The sequence below is a fragment of the Rana temporaria genome, chromosome 2 (genome assembly GCF_905171775.1).
Source record: "Rana temporaria chromosome 2, aRanTem1.1, whole genome shotgun sequence".
NCBI classification, from domain to species: domain Eukaryota; kingdom Metazoa; phylum Chordata; class Amphibia; order Anura; family Ranidae; genus Rana; species Rana temporaria.
In genome coordinates, this window is record NC_053490.1 from 263,366,895 (window position 1) to 263,385,438 (window position 18,544).

Sequence of the window (18,544 nt, forward strand, 5' to 3'; positions counted from 1 at the left end):
GCGAATTCTGTGCAGATTCTGCACCGCATTCGAAACCCCCCTTTCAAGTGAACCATTGCGGGTGTGTATGTTGAGTTAACGACACCCTGAAATCGGTTTGCAAAACGCAGTGCAATTTGCAGAATCGCATCGCATGGGTGTGGAAAGGGTCCTGCACGATTTTGGTTCAGATTCGATGCAATTTGAGCTATACAGAATAATGTCTCGAATCGCACTGCTGAAGAATCGCATGAAATTTGAATAGGAATACGGTGGGATTCCGGTTTAAAATTGCATGCGGATCCCACACCGCATAGTGTGCACTTCAAAAGCATTTCAAAAACAGCAATGGCTCTCCTGTTTTCACATGGCCTCATGCAAGGTTTGAGCATTTCACGATTGGAATTAAAGATATTTGTACTGTGTAGGCAAAAGGGAACAAGCTAAGTAATGATACCACTTGGAAACTATTTTACTGCCATTCTTTACAGCAACAAATATATTATAGAAAGTCAAAACCTATAAAATATTATATTAGCATTTTGAAAAACAAAAAAAAACTTTCTGTCTACAATATATAAAAAATGAGTACATATGAATACTTCCTAATAGATATGGTAACTGCACATTTTTTTACAACAGTAATAATGTGCCTTGGGTTGGCATCTATGAATACTGTCAGCCTTATTTAATGAGCAGCATCAATGTACATTAAAATTGACAGACAGGGAGAAGTACCTGTGACTAAATAAATCCTACCATTACCGTTTTTTATTTTAGAGTTTAATTTTGCTTAAAATTTGGAATGTGTTAGATTGTTGGGGGATACTGCATTTAGGAATTAGCACCTAAAACCATAAACTCTTGTTGAATAATGTCACGTGTTACTAAATGTTCCTAAATTTTGGGAAGATTTACGCAAGTTACACTGGCTCGGTCGGAAGATTCTGAGGCCTCGTACACACGACCGAGAAACTTGACGGGCGAAACACATAGTTTTGCTCGTCGAGTTCCTTGTGAAGCCGTCGAGAAACTCGACAAGCCAATTTTCTCCATTCCCGTCAAGGAAATAGAGAACATGCTTTCTTTTTGGCTCGTCGAGTTTCTCGACAGTTTCCTCGACGAAAATGTACACACGGTTTCCTCAGCAAAAAAATATCTCCCAGCAAGTTTCTTGCAGGTTTTTGCTGAGAAACTCGGTCGTGTGTACGAGGCCTGAGAACAGCAAAAACCTGAAAACATACCTTAGCTTATGGTGTGGAAAACCCTCACACTTGAATGAAAGTAAAACGTTCTTCACCCCTGGCTTTCTTGTACTGAAACAAACCAAGCTGCACTAAGCTTATGCCCCATAGTCACGTGCAGGATTTCCGACAAGAAAAGTTCCGTCAGAAATCCCAAGGGGAAAGCCGAGAACCTGCATGGTCAGTCTTTCCCCCTACACACGACCGGTTTTCCCGACAGGAAAACTCAGATGAGAGCTTTGGTCGGGAATCCTGGCCGTGTGTATGCTCCATCGCAGTTTTTCCCATAGGATAACTGCCAAAAAATGCCCGGCAAAAGTCCGCCGGTTTTCCCGGCGAGAAAAAAGAGAGCTGGTTCTCTTTTTTTGTCCGGTGGTTTTTGGGCAGTTTTCCCGTTGGAAAAACTGCGAGGAGCATGCACACGGCCAGGATTCCCAGTGAAAAGCTCTCCTCGTCGGGAAAACCGGCCGTGTGTACGAGGCTTGAGTAGTAGCCTTGGAGCTGTTTAGAGGCTAAATAGAGTAAATAGCTGATCAGTGCAAACCAAGGGCCCCGGAATGTTGGTAACCATTTTTGACCACCATATAGAAGTAGAAATATCCTTTGAAGTCACATAGAGTAAATTATTTGAAATAGCAAGAGACACAGAGTTAAAAAAAAACACTTAAATTATTAAATCTACCCATATTACAGACCTAGCAATATTACGTTATACAACATTTTAAGAAGAGCCACACTGAACTGTATTTGTATTGTTTTAAGGACATTTAGTGGACAAAAGTCCATTAGTATTTGCTTGGAAATATTTTCAGCTGCTTCCATAGCCCAGTGAAAGCATTCAAAGCGCAGTAACTTCTAGCAGGTCATCAGATATCAGTTTTATATATCTGTATATATATAATCTACCTATTTAATAACCACTATTTATGTTTTAACACTATGGGGTTGATTTACTAAAGGCAAATAGACTGTGCCCTTTGGAAAGTACAGTTACACTCTGCAAGAGCAGTTGCTTTAGAGCTTAGTAAATGAGGGGAAGCTCTGCTGACTTCTATTATCCAATCATGTGCAAACAAAAATTCAGTACTTTTTATTTTCCTTGCATGTGATTGGGTATTCCTCGTAAAGTAAAGCTTTACTTCATTTACTAAGCTCTGGCGCAACTGCACTTGAAGCGTGTAACTGCACTTTACAAAGTGCACAGTCTATTTGCCTTTAGTAAATCAACCCCTATCTGTTACTTTAATGGGCATGTTCCTTTTGCCCTATTAAATACTCCCACTGCAGCTTTCCATTTAGAAAGATGCAATGAATAATTGTCTTTATTCTTATATAAACATGATATGTATAGCTAGAAAAGAATAAACCTAATTAAATGTAAAATATAGTTAATGATGTATAAATTTGGACAGTTTCATTTTCATTTAAAATAGGGTAAAACAAAGCGAGATTTAACAAGGCTGATGTATCTATTTCCAGGTGTTGGTTTTGATAGAGAAGCAAGTATACGTTGCTCCCTAGTTCATTCACAATCTGTTCTGCAGAGAAGACGGAAATTGAGGAGAAGAAAAACCATATCAGGAATTCCCAGAAGAGTGCAACAAGAAATAGGTTTGGCTCTTCATTTAGCATATATCAGTTTAATGTAATAGCTACTACATTGCTACCAAGTTTGGAGCTATTTAAAGTTGTCATCATCTACCGGTACGAGACAAGTCCTGTTATTATGTGTACCTCCCTAATGGATTCATATCCATTGCAATGGAGAATAAATTATGAAGTGCATTGCCCAAGATCTTTACAGGCCTACTGAAAATAAGGAAGCCAAGACTGTTCCTTGTGTCCAGTCATGTTTGAACAGACCAAGGTTCCTTTTGGTTAAGCTAGTCAAAGAAGTATTTTTTTTCAAATAAACCATTTCAAAATGTTATTTTGTAAAAGTTGAACCCCTTTGCGATGGCACCTCCTGCCCTTTATATTGTACATTCACCTGATGTGAATGTACAATATATGTAGTGCACTGCGTAAATTGACGGCGCTATAGAAAGGACCTGAAATTAAATTAATGTGACCACCGTGATTGACTGTCACATGATCAGAAAGCTCCTGATCTACAGAAGCAATCGGGAGCTTTCCGTTAGCCTCCGGTAACGGTGCAAGGAGTGTGCAGGTACCATAAAGCAGATACACTGACAGGTCTGCAGGAGACCTGCATGGCATCAGCGATCTGCTGATTGCTGGTACAATGCTTTACAGGCTCCTGTAACAAAAAATAATAAATGCACATTTTTTTACCTGCAAAAGAAATTTGCATTTTTTTATAATTTAACTTATCCTTCAAAGTGATTATAAAGGATAGTTTTATTTTTTTTAACCACTTCCATACCAGGCACTAACGCACCTTCCTGCCCAAGCCAATTTTCAGCTTTCAGCGCTGTCGCACTTTGAATGACAATTGCGCGGTCATGCTGCACTGTACCCAAACAATTGTTTTATCATTTTGTTCCCACAAATACAGCTTTCTTTTGGTGGTATTTGATCACCTCTGCGATTTTTATTTGTTGCGCAAAAACAACAAAAAAAAGACCAAACATTTTGAAAAAAATGAAGTTTTTAGTTTTTTCTATTAATTTTTTTGTAAATAAGCAAGTTTTCTTCTTCAATTATGGGCACTGATATGGCGGCACTGATGGGCACAGATGAGGTGGCACTAATGGGCACCGATGAGGCGGCACTGATGGGCACTGATAGGCGGCGCTGGTATGCGGCACTGATGGGCACTCATAGGCGTCACTGGGCACTCATACTAATTTGTGCCAGTCAGTGCCCCTGTTGCCAGTCAGTGCCCATTTGTGGGCACTGATTGACATCTATTGTGCTAATTTTTTTTATTGTTTTTTTGTTGCCCCCTTCCCTGGTGGTCCAGTATGGGCACCCAAGAGGGGGCTGCGCTGATAAACAAGCAGTGCGAACCCCTCCTGTCAGGAGAGCCGCCCATCGGCTCTCCTCTACTCGCGTCTGTCAGAAGCGAGTGAGGAAGAGACGATCAACGTCTCTTCCTGTTTACATCGTGATCATCCATGATTGGACACGGCTGATCACATGGTAAAGAGCCTGAGCTGACTCTTTACCAAGATCGGAGATGTAGGGTGTCAGACTGACACCCCGCATCACCGATCGCAGTGCTGCGTGCCCCCACGTTATCCTGCTGGACGTCAATAGATGTCCAGTCAGGATAACACAACCACTTCCCGGACATCAGTATACTATTGACCGGGCGGGAAGTGGTTAAATAACAAACATATCATACTTACCTCCACTGTGCAGCTCGTTTTTACCGAACATCCTCTTCTGGGGGCCCCTGGCATCTCTCGCAGCTCCTTCCTGCATCAAATAACCCCTTAGGAGAAGTTACCTCCCGAGTCCAGCATTTGCGGCCACAGACATGAGTGCCAGACTCGGCCCCGCCCCCCTGGCACCCGCGTCATTGACTTTGATTGACAGCAGCGAGAGCTAATGGTTTCACTGTTATCAATCTATCCAATCAAGAGCCAGCATCCCATGGAGAGAGGGACAGTGCGTCCCCTCCGAAGAGATGAAGGGGCTCAGGTAAGTGAAACGGAGGGGCTGGGGGGCTGGAGACTGCCAGGTGTTTTTTCACCTTAATGCATAGGATGCATTAAGGTGAAAAACATGAGCCTTTACAACTCCTTTAAGCTCTGTAAATAGAACACTTTTCTGGAAAAAATAATTAAGATTAGCCTAGAAAAGGTACTTGTAGCTCCACCTTCTGGAGGAAAATAATAAACATCTATACGTACTATTTTATATTTCACGGCTTGCTGACCCGCCACAGTACATTTACTGCAGCAGGTCGGCTCATACAGGCACAATCACTTACCTGTACAGCGCATCTTTCTTCTGGGTCCGCTCACACATCCGTGTAAACCCAGAAGCTTGAGTTGTCATTCGTTGCAGCACAAGCCGATCAGTAAGTTTCAGTCAATTATTTATGGCTGCTGCCCACTGATCGGCTGAGGAAATGACAAAAGTAAAGTACATTGCGTAGTAAAATAAGCACACAGTACACACATTAACACTTGTTTGGCACACAGTTAACCCCTTGATGTTAACCCCTTCCCACCCAGTGTCATTAGTACAGTGACAGTGTATGTTATTAGCACTGATCACTGTATAAGTGACACTGAAGATGTCAATGGCAATTAGTCAGTTCCCACAGAGTGTCAGTTCGTGTCAGATTGGCCGCCACACTATTACGTTCCCACTATAAGTCACTGATCACCGCCATTACTAGTATAAAATAGAAATTCCAGTATCTATACCATAATTCGTAGACACTATAACTTTCACACAAACCAATCAATATACACTTATTGGGATTATTTTTATCAAAGACATGTAACAGAATACATGTTGTCCTAAATTTACGAAGACATTTTTTATTGGATATGTTTTTTTAGCAGAAAAGTAGAAACTATCAGGCATTTTTTTGTCAAGCTTTTCGGTCTTTTTTCATTTATATTGTAAAAAAAATAAAAACATAGTGGTTATCAAATATCACTAAAAGAAAGCTTTATATGTGTGAAAAAAAATTATATAAATTTAGTTTGGGTAGAGCTTTCCATGACTGCCTAAATACCAGTTAAAGTAGCGCAGTGCCGAATAGCAAAAAATGGCCTGGTTATAAAAGGGGTACAATCTTCCAGAGCTTAAGTGGTTAACTGGCCAAAAATGGGAAAAAAATGCCCTGAACATAATAAATAAAGAAATAAATAATAAATTAAACACTGTACAATTCATAGAATGATAAACCTTTTTTTCTGAACAAGAAAAAAATATGCCAGCCATATGTATATTTTATTTAGTACTATAATGGTTTAATTGCCATCAGTTGGAATGCTTTCTAGCAAAACTAGATACTTTAAGGCTGTAATTTAATAATAATGAATGAAGTTTATTTTTGATTATCTATTCATTTATTTTCTCATTGTAGATTCAGATGAGTCTCCTGTAGCACGGGAGCGGAATGTTCTAGTTCACAACCCTGAGCTTGCAAACTCTTCAAATAGAAGATCTGGAACCAGAGATACAGAGTGCCAAACTGAGGATATTCTTATTGCTGCTCCATCAAGAAGAAGAATTCGAGCTCAGAGGGGTCAAGGAGTGGCAGCATCGCTCTCACATTCTGCAGGAAACATTGCAGCTTTGACTGAGAGTGGTGAACAAATATTCACCACAACAGTGTCCAATCGAATTCGTTCACGTAGTCTTCCCAGAGAAGGTGCTAGAACAAGTAATGATCATGATAGAAGTGCACAATCTTCTGGTTATAAAGATGATTGCTATATAACCAGCTCAGAGAGGACATTAAAGAAGAAAGACAACCATTTTAACAGTGAAGATTCCCCAGAACACCAACTTCTGGGGTTATCATATTCTCACCATAGCCCTCAGCTGAATGAAAGGGGGAGATCAAGGCTATCAAGAATGGTTGATTCGGGCAGCTGTGACATTTCATCAAATTCTGACACATTTGGAAGCCCTGTTCACTCTATTTCCACTACAGGAGTTTTACTGAGCACACACATAGATCATAAGGATGATCATCAGTCATCCAGTGGAAACTGGAGTGGAAGTAGTTCCACATGTCCATCCCAGACTTCAGAAACAATACCTCCAGCAGCATCCCCTCCACTAACTGGCTCTTCTCATTGTGATTCTGAATTATCTTTAAATACTGCTGCCAATGCGGGTGAAGACTCAAATGTATTTAGCATTGAACAATATAATGACGACCACTTAGACTGCCTTAGAGGACACAGGGCAAGCTCATTTACATCAACTGTTGCAGATCTGCTTGATGACCCAAACAGCAACACAAGTGACAGTGAATGGAATTATCTTCACCATCACCATGATGCTTCATGTCGTCCAGATTTCAGCCCGCAGCACTTAAAGGGAGATGGTTTAGGTTGTCCAAGTTTTACCAGTCTTGGAACATATGACAGTTTTCTTGAAAAGCCTGCCTCAGAGAAAGCAGACACAGGATCTCATTATTCTGTAGACACTGAAGGATATTACACCTCCATGCATTTTGACTGTGGTCTTAATGGTAATAGGAGTTATATATGTAACTATGCACCGTCAGGGACTGAGAATGAACAGGACACTGGAATGTCATCCATGAGTACAGACAGCGTTTGGCAACATTATGTGGATCACAGTAAACAAGGAATACAGAATATGTCATTGAAAAAACCAAAGGCAAAGCCTCCACCACCAAAACGATGCTCATCTTTGAAAAATTCTGACGACTACACAGATGTTCTTGAGAAGAAAGAACCAAAGATAACCAGCACACAACAAGTGCTTCACACCTCCAGGGAAATGAAATTGCCACTTGAGACTTCAAATGTACCCTCTAGAGTGGAAAACCTGTCTCCACCAAATCAACAGGATGTTGCTTGGGTCAATCAGGATGACCATGATGAAAAAAATACACCATTTATTAACCCAGACACTGCAACTTTCAAAGATGAGGGAAGTGAACCGCCTCAATATGCAGATCTATGGCTCCTCAATGACTTGAAATCAAGTGATCCTTATAGGTCGTTATCAAATTCGAGCACTGCTACAGGTACAACCGTCATAGAATGCATCAAGTCTCCAGAAAGTTCAGAATCACAGAACTCACAACCTGAATCCAGAGCCACCACTCCTTCTCTTCCCTCAGTTGAGAATGAATTTAAATTAGCCTCACCAGAAAAATTGGCAGGGTTGGCATCACCATCAAGTGGCTATTCCAGCCAGTCAGAAACACCTACTTCATCTTTCCCTATACCTTTTTTCTGTGGACCATTGTCACCTGGAGGTGGTAGGAGAAAACCAAAAGTTCCAGAAAGGAAATCCTCTTTACAGCATCCTTTAAAGTCTGGCAATGTTTTCTTAAGTAAAGAACTAGAACTTCCAACTATACCTCCTAGTCATCTTGACCTAAGTGCTCTTCATGTGTTACATAGACCATTGCCATACAGACCACAGGTAATTGCTTTCAGTCATACCAATCAAAATGTGTCAGAGGATGAACTGAATCCAAATTCTTCTCCAGCCCTTGCCATAACACCTTCAGTGCTGAAATCTGTACATCTGAGGTCTGTCAACAAGCATCACAGGGACTCTAGGCATAAAGAAAGCACTAACATCTTATGTACCCAGGATCCTACAATAATTGTGGATACATATCCCCATGAGAAAACACCTGTATTAGCACCTAAGAAATCAATAATACGTCAGTTCTCCACTGAAGAAGCAATGCTTCCCTACATTGATGCATCGCCAGTTGACACAAGCCCCGAAGCGTTTTTTCAAGCAACTTCCCTTTTTACTGGACATGGTTTATATAAACCTGAAATGCCACCACTTTTGATCACTAGAACTAAAAAAGATGATGCGGAGAAACACCATAAATATCGACCTGAAGAAATAATAGAGGAAACTATTTTCACAGCAAACCCAGAAACAATAACAAAGTATGTGCAAGATTACTCTGTAGATAGCAGTGATTTTGCAAATGATCAAAAGAGTCAGACTAAAGGGGAAATTAAAGCAGAGTATGTGTTACAAGTAAAGTGTGGCCCATTTACTATGAAAGAACCGGTTAAAGGAATCAACACTGTATTTCATGTACAAGACAATGTTTCTGATGTATCTCAGTTGTCCAGTGAACCTGTCTTAAGCAACAGTGACAAAGTGCCTGGAAATACTCTACGCTTTGAATCAGAAATATCCACTTTAAATCGACTCAGTGACGATTGTCCAGAGCAGGAATTTGAAATCGTATCAGGTATTCCAACCAAAAGTGCCTCAGAAGATAGCAGGTCAGAAGATACATCAGAAAGCTTGGATGATGCCTCTTGGAAAGGTTAATTTACAACATATGTGCTCATTGTCATTGTATTGTCATTGGGAATATTATTATTTGAGATATATATAGATATATCTATATATCTATATCTATATCTATATCTATATATATCTATAGATATAGATCTATATCTATAGATATATACAGTATCTCACAAAAGTGAGTACACCCTTCGTATTTTTGTAAACATTTTATTCTATCTTTTCATATGACAACACTGAAGAAATTACACTTTGCTACAATGTAGTGAGTGTACAGCTTGTATAACAATGTAAATTTGCTGCCCCCTCAAAATAACTCAACACACAGCCATTAATGTCTTAACCGCTGGCAATAGAAGTAAGTAGACCACTAAGTGAAAATGTCCAAATTGGGCCCAAAGTGTCAATATTTTGTGTGGCCACCATTATTTTCCTAAAACCACTTGGGCATGGCGTTCCCCAGAGCTTCACAGGTTGCCACTGGAGTCCTCTTTCACTCCTCCATGATGACATCAAGGAGCTGGTGGATGTTAGAGACCTTGCTCTCCTCCATCTTCCATTTGAGGATGCCCCACAGATGCTTAAAAGGGTTTAGGTCTGGAGACATGCCAGGCCAGTCCATCATCTTTACCCTCAGCTTTTTTAGCAAGGCAGTGGTCGTCTTCGAGGTGTGTTTGGGGTCGTTATGTTGGAATACTGCCCTGTGGCCCAGTTTCCCAAGGGAGAGGATCATGCTCTGCTTCAGTATGGCACAATACATATTGGCATTCATGGTTCCCTCATGCAGCCCCAGACCATGACACTCCCACCATCATGCTTGTTTTTTATGCAAGACACACTTGTCTTTGTACTCCTCACCTGATTGCCGCCACACACGCTTGACACCATCTGAACCAAATAAGTTTATCTCATCAGACCACAGGACATGGTTCTAGTAATCCATGTCCTTAGTCCATTTGTCTTCAGCAAACTGCTGGTTTTCTTGTGCATCGTCTTTAGAAGAGGCTTTCTTCAGGGACAACAGCCATGCAGACCAATTTTATTCAGTGTAGGCAGCGTATGGTCTGAGCAATGACAAACTGATCCACCACGCCTTCAACCTCTGCAGCAATGCTGGCAGCACTAATACGTCTATTTCACAAAGACAACCTCTGGATATGACGCTGAGTACATGCACTCAACTCCTTTGGTCGACCATGACGGGGCCTGCTCTGAGTGGAACCTGTCCTGTTAAACCACTTTATGGTCTTGGCCACCGTGCTGTAGCTCAGTTTCAGGGTCTTGGCAATCTTCTTATAGCCTAGGCCATCTTTATGTAGAGCAACAATTATTTTTCACAGATCCTCAGAGAGTTCTTTGCCATAAGGTGCCATGTTGAACTTCCAGTGACTAGTATGAGAGAGTAAGTGCGATAACACCAAATTTAACCCACCTGCTTCCCATTCACACCTGAGACCTTGTAACACTAATGAGTCATATGACACCGGGGAGGGAAAATGGCTGATTAAGCCCAATTTGGATATTTTAACTTAGGGGTGTACTCACTTTTCTTGCAAGTGGTTTAGACATTAATGGCTGTGTGTTGCGTTATTTTAAAGGGGCAGAAAATGTACACTGTTATACAAGCTGTACACTCACTACTTTACATTGTAGCAAAGTGTAATTTCTTCGGTTTTGTCACATGAAAACATATCATAAAATATTTACAAAAATGTGAGGGGTGTACTCACTTTTGTGAGATACCGTATCTATAGATATATATAGATATATTTTATTTTTATTTATTTTTAAATATTAGAATATCTTTTTTAGTATTAGTGCAGGTGCACTTTTGTTTTTTATTTCCCATGAAATCATTTATTTATCAATATATATCAAACAAATTTTAAAGTCTGATTCAGTAATAAAATGCTCAATCAATGTACTGTATATAGTGGTATTAATCTATAAAGTCATCACTGTATACAGTATTCTACAGCAAATAGTATACTATTTCTAGATTTTAAGATCATGTATTTAAGAGCCGATGACAATGTTGCATTCCTTAATACATTCAAATCCTTAAAATATATCTAATGTATGCAATCTTTTCTCATTTTCTGTAGATTCCTCAGTAAGCGAGGACTCTCTGATATCACCAATGAGTGAGGATTCCGATGATGTCTTTTTGTCACCTAACAGGCCCCGTACTACCGAAGATCTTTTTGCAATTATACACAGGTAAATTGCCATTGATCTCTAATTTACTATGCATTATTCAGTAAATTTGAAATGTATTTTCAAAAGTGTTAATTAATTAGCATGACCCCTAGATTAAAAATTAATGAGGGAAAATTTCAGTGCAAAACCACATATAGGTGAATAAAATAAAAAATATAATGAATGAAAAGAATTCAATTACATGCTGATCAAACATGTGGCAGAATGCTTTTAAGTTTGCCTGTTTTCAGTGCTGACACCTTGTAACAATAAACCCTTAAAGACAAAAAAGCTGCTTTCACAACTGCCTTAAATAGGTTGTAAAGGAATTTTTTTTCCCTAAATAGCTTCCTTTACCTTAGTGCAGTCCTCCTTCACTTACCTCATCCTTCGATTTTGCTTTTAAATGTCCTTATTTCTTCTGAGAAATGCTCACTTCCTGTTCTTCTGTCTGTAACTCAACACCGTAATGCGAGACTTTCTCCCTGGTGTGGAGAAAGCCTCTTGAGGGGGGAAGGGGGGAACAGGCAAGTCAGGACACTCTCTACTTTGCAGATAGAGAAAGGAGCTGTGTGTTAGTGGGCGTCCTGACACTCCTGCTCGCCCCCTCACCCCTCAATAGGCTTTCTCCACACCAGGAAGAAAGCCTTGCATTATGGTGTTGAGTTACAGACAGAAGAACAGGAAGTGAGCATTTCTCAGAAGAAATAAGGACATTTAAAAGCAAAATCGAAGGATGAGGTAAGTGAAGGAGGACTGCACTAAGTTAAAGGAAGCTATTTAGGGGAAAAAAAATTACCTTTACAACCCCTTTAAACGACCGTGCTTGGAAAACTGAACTCTACTCTTAATTATTTTACCTCTCTTTGGTTTTTTAAATAGAGGTAGTCCCCATCAAATGTCAGTGAAAACTTTTTTTCAATCAGTGGCTGCAGTGAATTGGCAGGGAGCCACTGTTAGAATGGTTAGAATGCAACGTCTCCTTGGTGGTGGGCGGGGGGGATGCAGGATTTCTCCATCCACCTCATTTGCGTGGATGGAGGGATGTGGTGTTTTTCTTTGTTTAGCCCACAAGCTGAAAAAAAAATCTACCTGTCTATGGCTAGCTTAAGGCTAAATGCAGTAATGTAAAACACTATGAAAATTAAGTTCAATGCTTCCGAGCATGCGTCGACTTGATTCTGAGCATGCGTGGATTTTTCTCCGACGGAATTCCACACAGACGATCGGAATTTTCCCATCGGATTTTTTTCCATCGGAAAAATTCGAAACATGTTCTATTTTTTTACTCCGATGGGGCCCACGCACGATCAGAAATTTCCAATGAAACAAGTCCGTCGGACTTCCACTTCACAATTATGTGCCACTTTGTGTTGGTCTATCACATAAAATTCCAATAAAATACATTTACTTTTTTGGTTGTAACATGACAAAATGTGGAAAATTTCAAGGGTTATAAATACTTTTTCAAGGTACTGTGTATACTTACAATGTTAACCATTATTTTACAACATTTTTACCTCAGATCTAAACGAAAAGTTCTGGGAAGAAAAGATTCTGGAGAGGGTGCAGCAAAAAACAAAACAAGAGTTTTACCTGGATCGCCCCAGCAAGCAACGCCAGCAATTTCTCAAAGAACTGCTAGTCTCATCTACAGAAATGCCAAAAAGTCAAACACATCAAATGAAGAGTTTAAGTTACTGCTCCTTAAAAAGGGCAGCAGATCAGAAACCAGTTACCGTATGTCAGCTACTGAAATTCTGAAGAGCCCAGTAACTCCAAAGTCACTTGGTGATTTTCCCCTAGAGTCTAATTCTAGTTTTGAAGAACCTTTACAATCATCACCTGGCAGTGATGCATTTTCCCCAGTATCACCTTCCACTCCTCGATCCATGTCAGAAGGATTTACTTTAAAAACTGCTGCTTCAAGAGTAGGAAGGTCCCGTGTGCCTCCTGCTGCAAGCAGCAGTCGTTATAGTGTCAGGTGTCGGCTATACAATGCCCCAATGCAGGCCATCTCTGAAGGTGAGACAGAAAATTCAGATGGCAGTCCTCACGATGACAGATCATCACAAAATTCTACGTAGGACTATACATTTTGCAACTTCTGGATTGCCACAAAACATTATAGACACATTGCTGGTCATTATTTAAAATAATTTATATAAAAGCCAACAGGAGGAAAAAAATCCCTGCAAATTCACAAATTTGCTGTAAAGTTGGACAGAGAAGAGAATTGGTTCCAATTAACATTTCCTGGAAAAAATATCCTGCCTTGGAATACACTTTTATTGTATAGGAAACAATTGCAGGGTGCTCTAAACATTAAGGGTGTAGAACAGCACTGATGAAAAACAAACAGAACAGACTAAAGAAAATATTAGTGCAATTATTCACCATTTACTATTCTATTAAAATGGCATTTTATTGTGATTACCTAAGCTAAGCTTTTGTTTAAAAATAGTAACTGTTGATCTAATAAATCCACATTGATGGGGAAGTAATAGGAAAATTATGTTGCTATGGAATAACTACTCATATTGTAAAAAAACAAAACAATGCTGACATATTTCTTTGCTGAAGTGCTTCCCTGGGAACTAAGCAGATGAGAAAAAAAGGAAATAATTCTTGAAATAGGTATTTTTGTACAAAAATTAAAATAAGTAAGCTTTCAAAATAATGAAAAGAGATTGTAAATAACTTATTTTTGATATATTTGTAAATAGGATTATTAACTAAAAGTGGATATGCAGCCAATCAAATAAAAGGCATTAAAAAACCTGAAAAATATGTGTAATGCTCATGAATAACGTGTTGCAGCACAAAAGGAATCCAAGATGAAGTCATGAAAGTTAAATTCTAGTTGTATTCTGTGAATACCATCTGCCCTGTTCTGCATCATGGTAATACTGGACATGACCGTTATTAGCAAAGATAATAATTAACAGCCTCAAGCATTTTTTTACATTTTTAAATAATCATTTTTAAAGGTGTTTTTATGTAGAACTTAATTTCAAAGTACTGTAGCATTTATTGAACCTTTCAAGTTTATCATCATTTTAAACAGCAAATCCAATGAAATCTGGAAGGGTGCTTTCTTCTTAAGAATCTGAACTAAAATGAGTTATTCTCAATCAATATTATCAGTTTTATAATGGGTAACAAACGATAGGTGCAATGACACAAAGGGAACCAATCTAGAGGTCATCCCAAGTGTTAAGATGGCATCAAGCTATAATATTGAGGAAAAAATGCACAATATGTTAAGGGAATAACCTTGATGCAGGGTCTTCTGAATATGACCTGATGCCTTTTGCCTATGTAAGTAGACAAAGTTATTAAAGCAGCACAAATAGCAACATTGAAATGTAGCAACAAGTTAAAATGATCTCCTAATTGCTATGACTACAGTAAATATGCAACTCATTGGTTGTTAAAATATTTGCTGTTGGTACTGCTTTACAGAAAAAGCCTGCAAGAGTTGCTGCTGTTTTTTTTTTTTTTTTTTTCAAGTTCTGAACTGTGTTAATAATTTGAAGGGAATATATATTTACAAAGGCTCCTTATTATTTAACTTAATCAAGAGTGTAGCGAGATTGCCAGTTGATGGGATTGAAAGCACTTGAAGCTTCCAGTCCTCTATTCTGAAAAATAATATTTGTTATAGGATTGAGATTGTCTGCAGTGAATATTTGCTAGGAATACTGAAGGGAGATGTTTATTTTAAAAATAGCAAACATCATAAAGTTGTAGCATGTCTTTTTTTTTCTTGTATATGTGTACCCAATTATCCCTACTAGTGAATAAAAGGTGCTTTTCTGTATGGCTGAATTAAAACCTTGTTGCATATGCTCCAGTACATTTAGTGGAAGTGCCATTAAATAGTTAAAAAGAACTGTGACAAACTGCAAAGGAGCACAACAAAAAAAGAAACGCACATGTAAAAAAAAAAAAAAAAAAGTAAACAAACACATTCTTAATATGCATGGAATTAACCACTTAAGCCCCGGACCAATATGCAGCCTAAAGACCCAAGGGGTTTTTACAGTTCGGGACTGCGTCGCTTTAACAGACAATTGCGCGGTCGTGCGACGTGGCTCCCAAACAAAATTGGCGTCCTTTTTTCCCCACAAATAGAGCTTTATTTTGGTGGTATTTGATCACATCTGCGGTTTTTAGTTTTTGCGCTATAAACAAAAATAGAGCAACAATTTTGAAAAAAAAGCAATATTTTTTACTTTTTGCTGTAATAAATATCCCCCAAAAACATATATAAAAACATTTTTTTTCCTCAGTTTAGGCCGATACGTATTCTTCTACCTATTTTTAGTAAAAAAAATCGCAATAAGCGTTTATCGATTGGTTTGCGCAAAATTTATAGTGTTTACAAAATAGGGGATAGTTTTATTGCATTTTTATTTTTTTTTATTTTTTTACTACTAATGGCGGCGATCAGCAATTTTTTTCGTGACTGCGACATTATGGCGGACACTTCGGACAATTTTGACACATTTTTGGGACCATTGTCATTTTCACAGCAAAAAATGCATTTAAATTGCATTCTTTATTGTGAAAATGACAGTTGCAGTTTGGGAGTTAACCACAGGCGGCGCTGTAGGAGTTAGGGATCACTGTGTATGTGTTTACAACTGTTTGGGGGTGTGGCTGTAGGAATGACGTCATCGATCGTGTCTTCCCTATAAAGGGAATGACGCGATCGATGCGCCGCCATAGTGAAGGACGGGGAAGCCGTGTTTACACACGGCTCTCCTCGTTCTTCAGCTCCGGGGAGCGATCGCGACGGAGCGGCTATAAACAAATAGCCGCGCCGTGGTCCCGGATCGCTCCCCGAGCGGACCCGACCTCCGCATGTAGCGGGGGGGGTCCCGATCGGACCCCCCACCCGCTAATAGGGGAGGACGTACCCATACGCCCATGTGCCTGTACGTGCCATATTGTGGACGTATATGTACATGGGCTGGTCCTTAAGTGGTTAATGAAAAACAAGAAAATTACATAATTTCACAATTTAAAGCTACCATGTATATGAAAATGACTACTTGTCAGGGCATTTCAATTTACTGTAAATGATGACTTTTCTTTTCCTTTTTAGCTTTTATTGATGGCATTGATAAATACTTTTTATTTTGTTGTATGATTTTGCTTTATGGGCCAACAGTATACAATATGCATGACGTCTGTCTGATTCAGACAAGTTAATATATCATCAACTTTAGTATTCTTCATTAGTCAGTTTAAAGGAGTTGTAAAGGAAAAACATTTTTTGGCTAAAATTAATGTCTGCAAGGTAGACAGACAGAATAGTGTAATGATTCTGTTGAAAAACAAGTAAATACCTATTAAATTCCTTCATTTATATCACCTCCAGCATTTTAGTTTCTGTTCTCTCATTCACTTCCTGGTTTGCATCGTTCGTTCATGTAAGAACTACATTTCCCAGTATGCATTGCGGCACGCCCAGTAATTCACACCTCCTTGAAGTCTCTAACACGTAGAGAGCGTCCTGCCGCACAGATGTAGTTCCCAGGAGAGGGTGAGCACGTTACTGACCACCGCAGTAAAGCCTCCCTTCACTGTGGTGAGTTACAATCAGACAAGCAGGAAGTGAACAGAACAGGGAAGAAATAGAGAAATAATTCCTTTACAACCCCTTTAATCTTTCTATTGCAGGCATGGGTATTTTCCACAACTGGAAAATGGACAAAGAATGGTTTAGGGATCGCAGCGTCAATCCTTGTCAAGTTTGATATGAAATTATATGTAAATTCAGATTCAGAATACTTTAATAACCCCAAAGTGATATGTCACAAGATTCAGAGAAACAATAGCTCCAAGCTTAAAAATAGCTAGCTATGTATGTTTAACAATTGGTAAATGTGAAACTGTGGTCTAGGAAATACCTTTATTATCTTGCAATGCCCATGCGTTTTTTGCAATTGTTACAGCACAACTATTGTGTTGTCAATGTTGTACAGTTAAATCAAGATGAAAGAAAATGAAATAACCACCTAATCTATTTTAAGTGCTGTTATAGTAATGCAAATGCCAAAGCATTTTACTATTCCTGGCAGCAAATGAAAGCAATCAAAATACTTGGATGAGAATACTTACAGTAGGTAAAAACAGCTGTAATTTAAAATGTAAAATTCCCCCTTTCACACCTAAAACCATTGTTAAGCTACACTTAAATTATACGCCAGTCACATAGCTGTCCCGGTGACCTAGGCCTGCCTTTCTTTAAATCCAGATGACAGTATTGGATTTTCACATTGGTTATTACGTTTACTATTGTATTCTTGTAGTCCCTGTTAGGGATATCTTTGATGCACTGAAGAAGTATACCCAATTACCATGAAAAGTTGAAATGATCTTGATGATGAATGAACAGAGAAGATTCATGGTCAGCACATAGAGTCATTAACAAAAGGATCTGGGGAGATTAAAGCTGAACTACAGAAAAAAGACTGGGAAGAGCAATTTTACCTACCTGATTCTCTGCTCCAGTAGGCCCCTATGTGCTGTTACCGGTACCCTGGTTGTCTATGGTCCAGATGATGTCTCCAAAACCAATGTAGAGCCAATAGCCCTGTATTGGATGTGAGAACACTGAGGAACAGTACACTGCTGCCGCATAGAGGGGAATCGCCTGCAAGGGAAGCAGAGGATTAGATAAGTTAAAGTGCTTTTCCCACCCCCTAAACCTAAAGACGCATTTCACAATGTTCCCCAAGTTGGGCTTTAAAGAAAAAGATGTTAAATATTCGTATGTTTTTGGAAGAAAGTGGATTTTTAAGAAAGTTATTTGCACTTTTTATTATAAGTTAAGTCACAGTTGTCAGCAAGTTTTCAGGTCTTACTGTTAAAACAGATTAGAGTCAACAATACAGTTGTGTATGGAAGAACAAAGAAGGACACCAAGTAAGTTGAGAAGATGGCATTTAGCTGGGTTAGATGTGGCTGATCTGGAATTGTTGTACAAGAAATGCTGCAAAGCGGAACTAAACCCACTGATTTACTCGTTTCCCTAAAGAAAGCTGAAGTTAGAAATGTTTAATAAATTTAATTAAATCCTTTTTCAGACATTCCAATGTTGTTTTTCTGCAGTGTTTTCAATTACTATCTACTAGCATATGTGCAATGTGTGCTACATTCAAAACTAGCCTCTGATGATAATG

The 18,544-nt window shown here is 39.0% G+C and overlaps 1 protein-coding gene across 1 annotated transcript in view; it reads left to right on the forward strand.

The window, feature by feature from the left end:
- NHS (NHS actin remodeling regulator) overlaps positions 1–15,308 on the forward strand; it is a 271,101-nt gene extending 255,793 nt beyond the window's left edge. The window contains exons 6-9 of the mRNA XM_040336882.1: positions 2,703–2,834; positions 6,238–9,165; positions 11,255–11,369; positions 12,874–15,308. Coding sequence (XP_040192816.1) covers positions 2,703–2,834; positions 6,238–9,165; positions 11,255–11,369; positions 12,874–13,435 — 3,737 coding nt within the window. The 3' untranslated portion in view covers positions 13,436–15,308. The remainder of the gene's footprint in view (positions 1–2,702; positions 2,835–6,237; positions 9,166–11,254; positions 11,370–12,873) is intronic.
- The last annotated feature ends 3,236 nt before the right edge of the window (positions 15,309–18,544 follow it).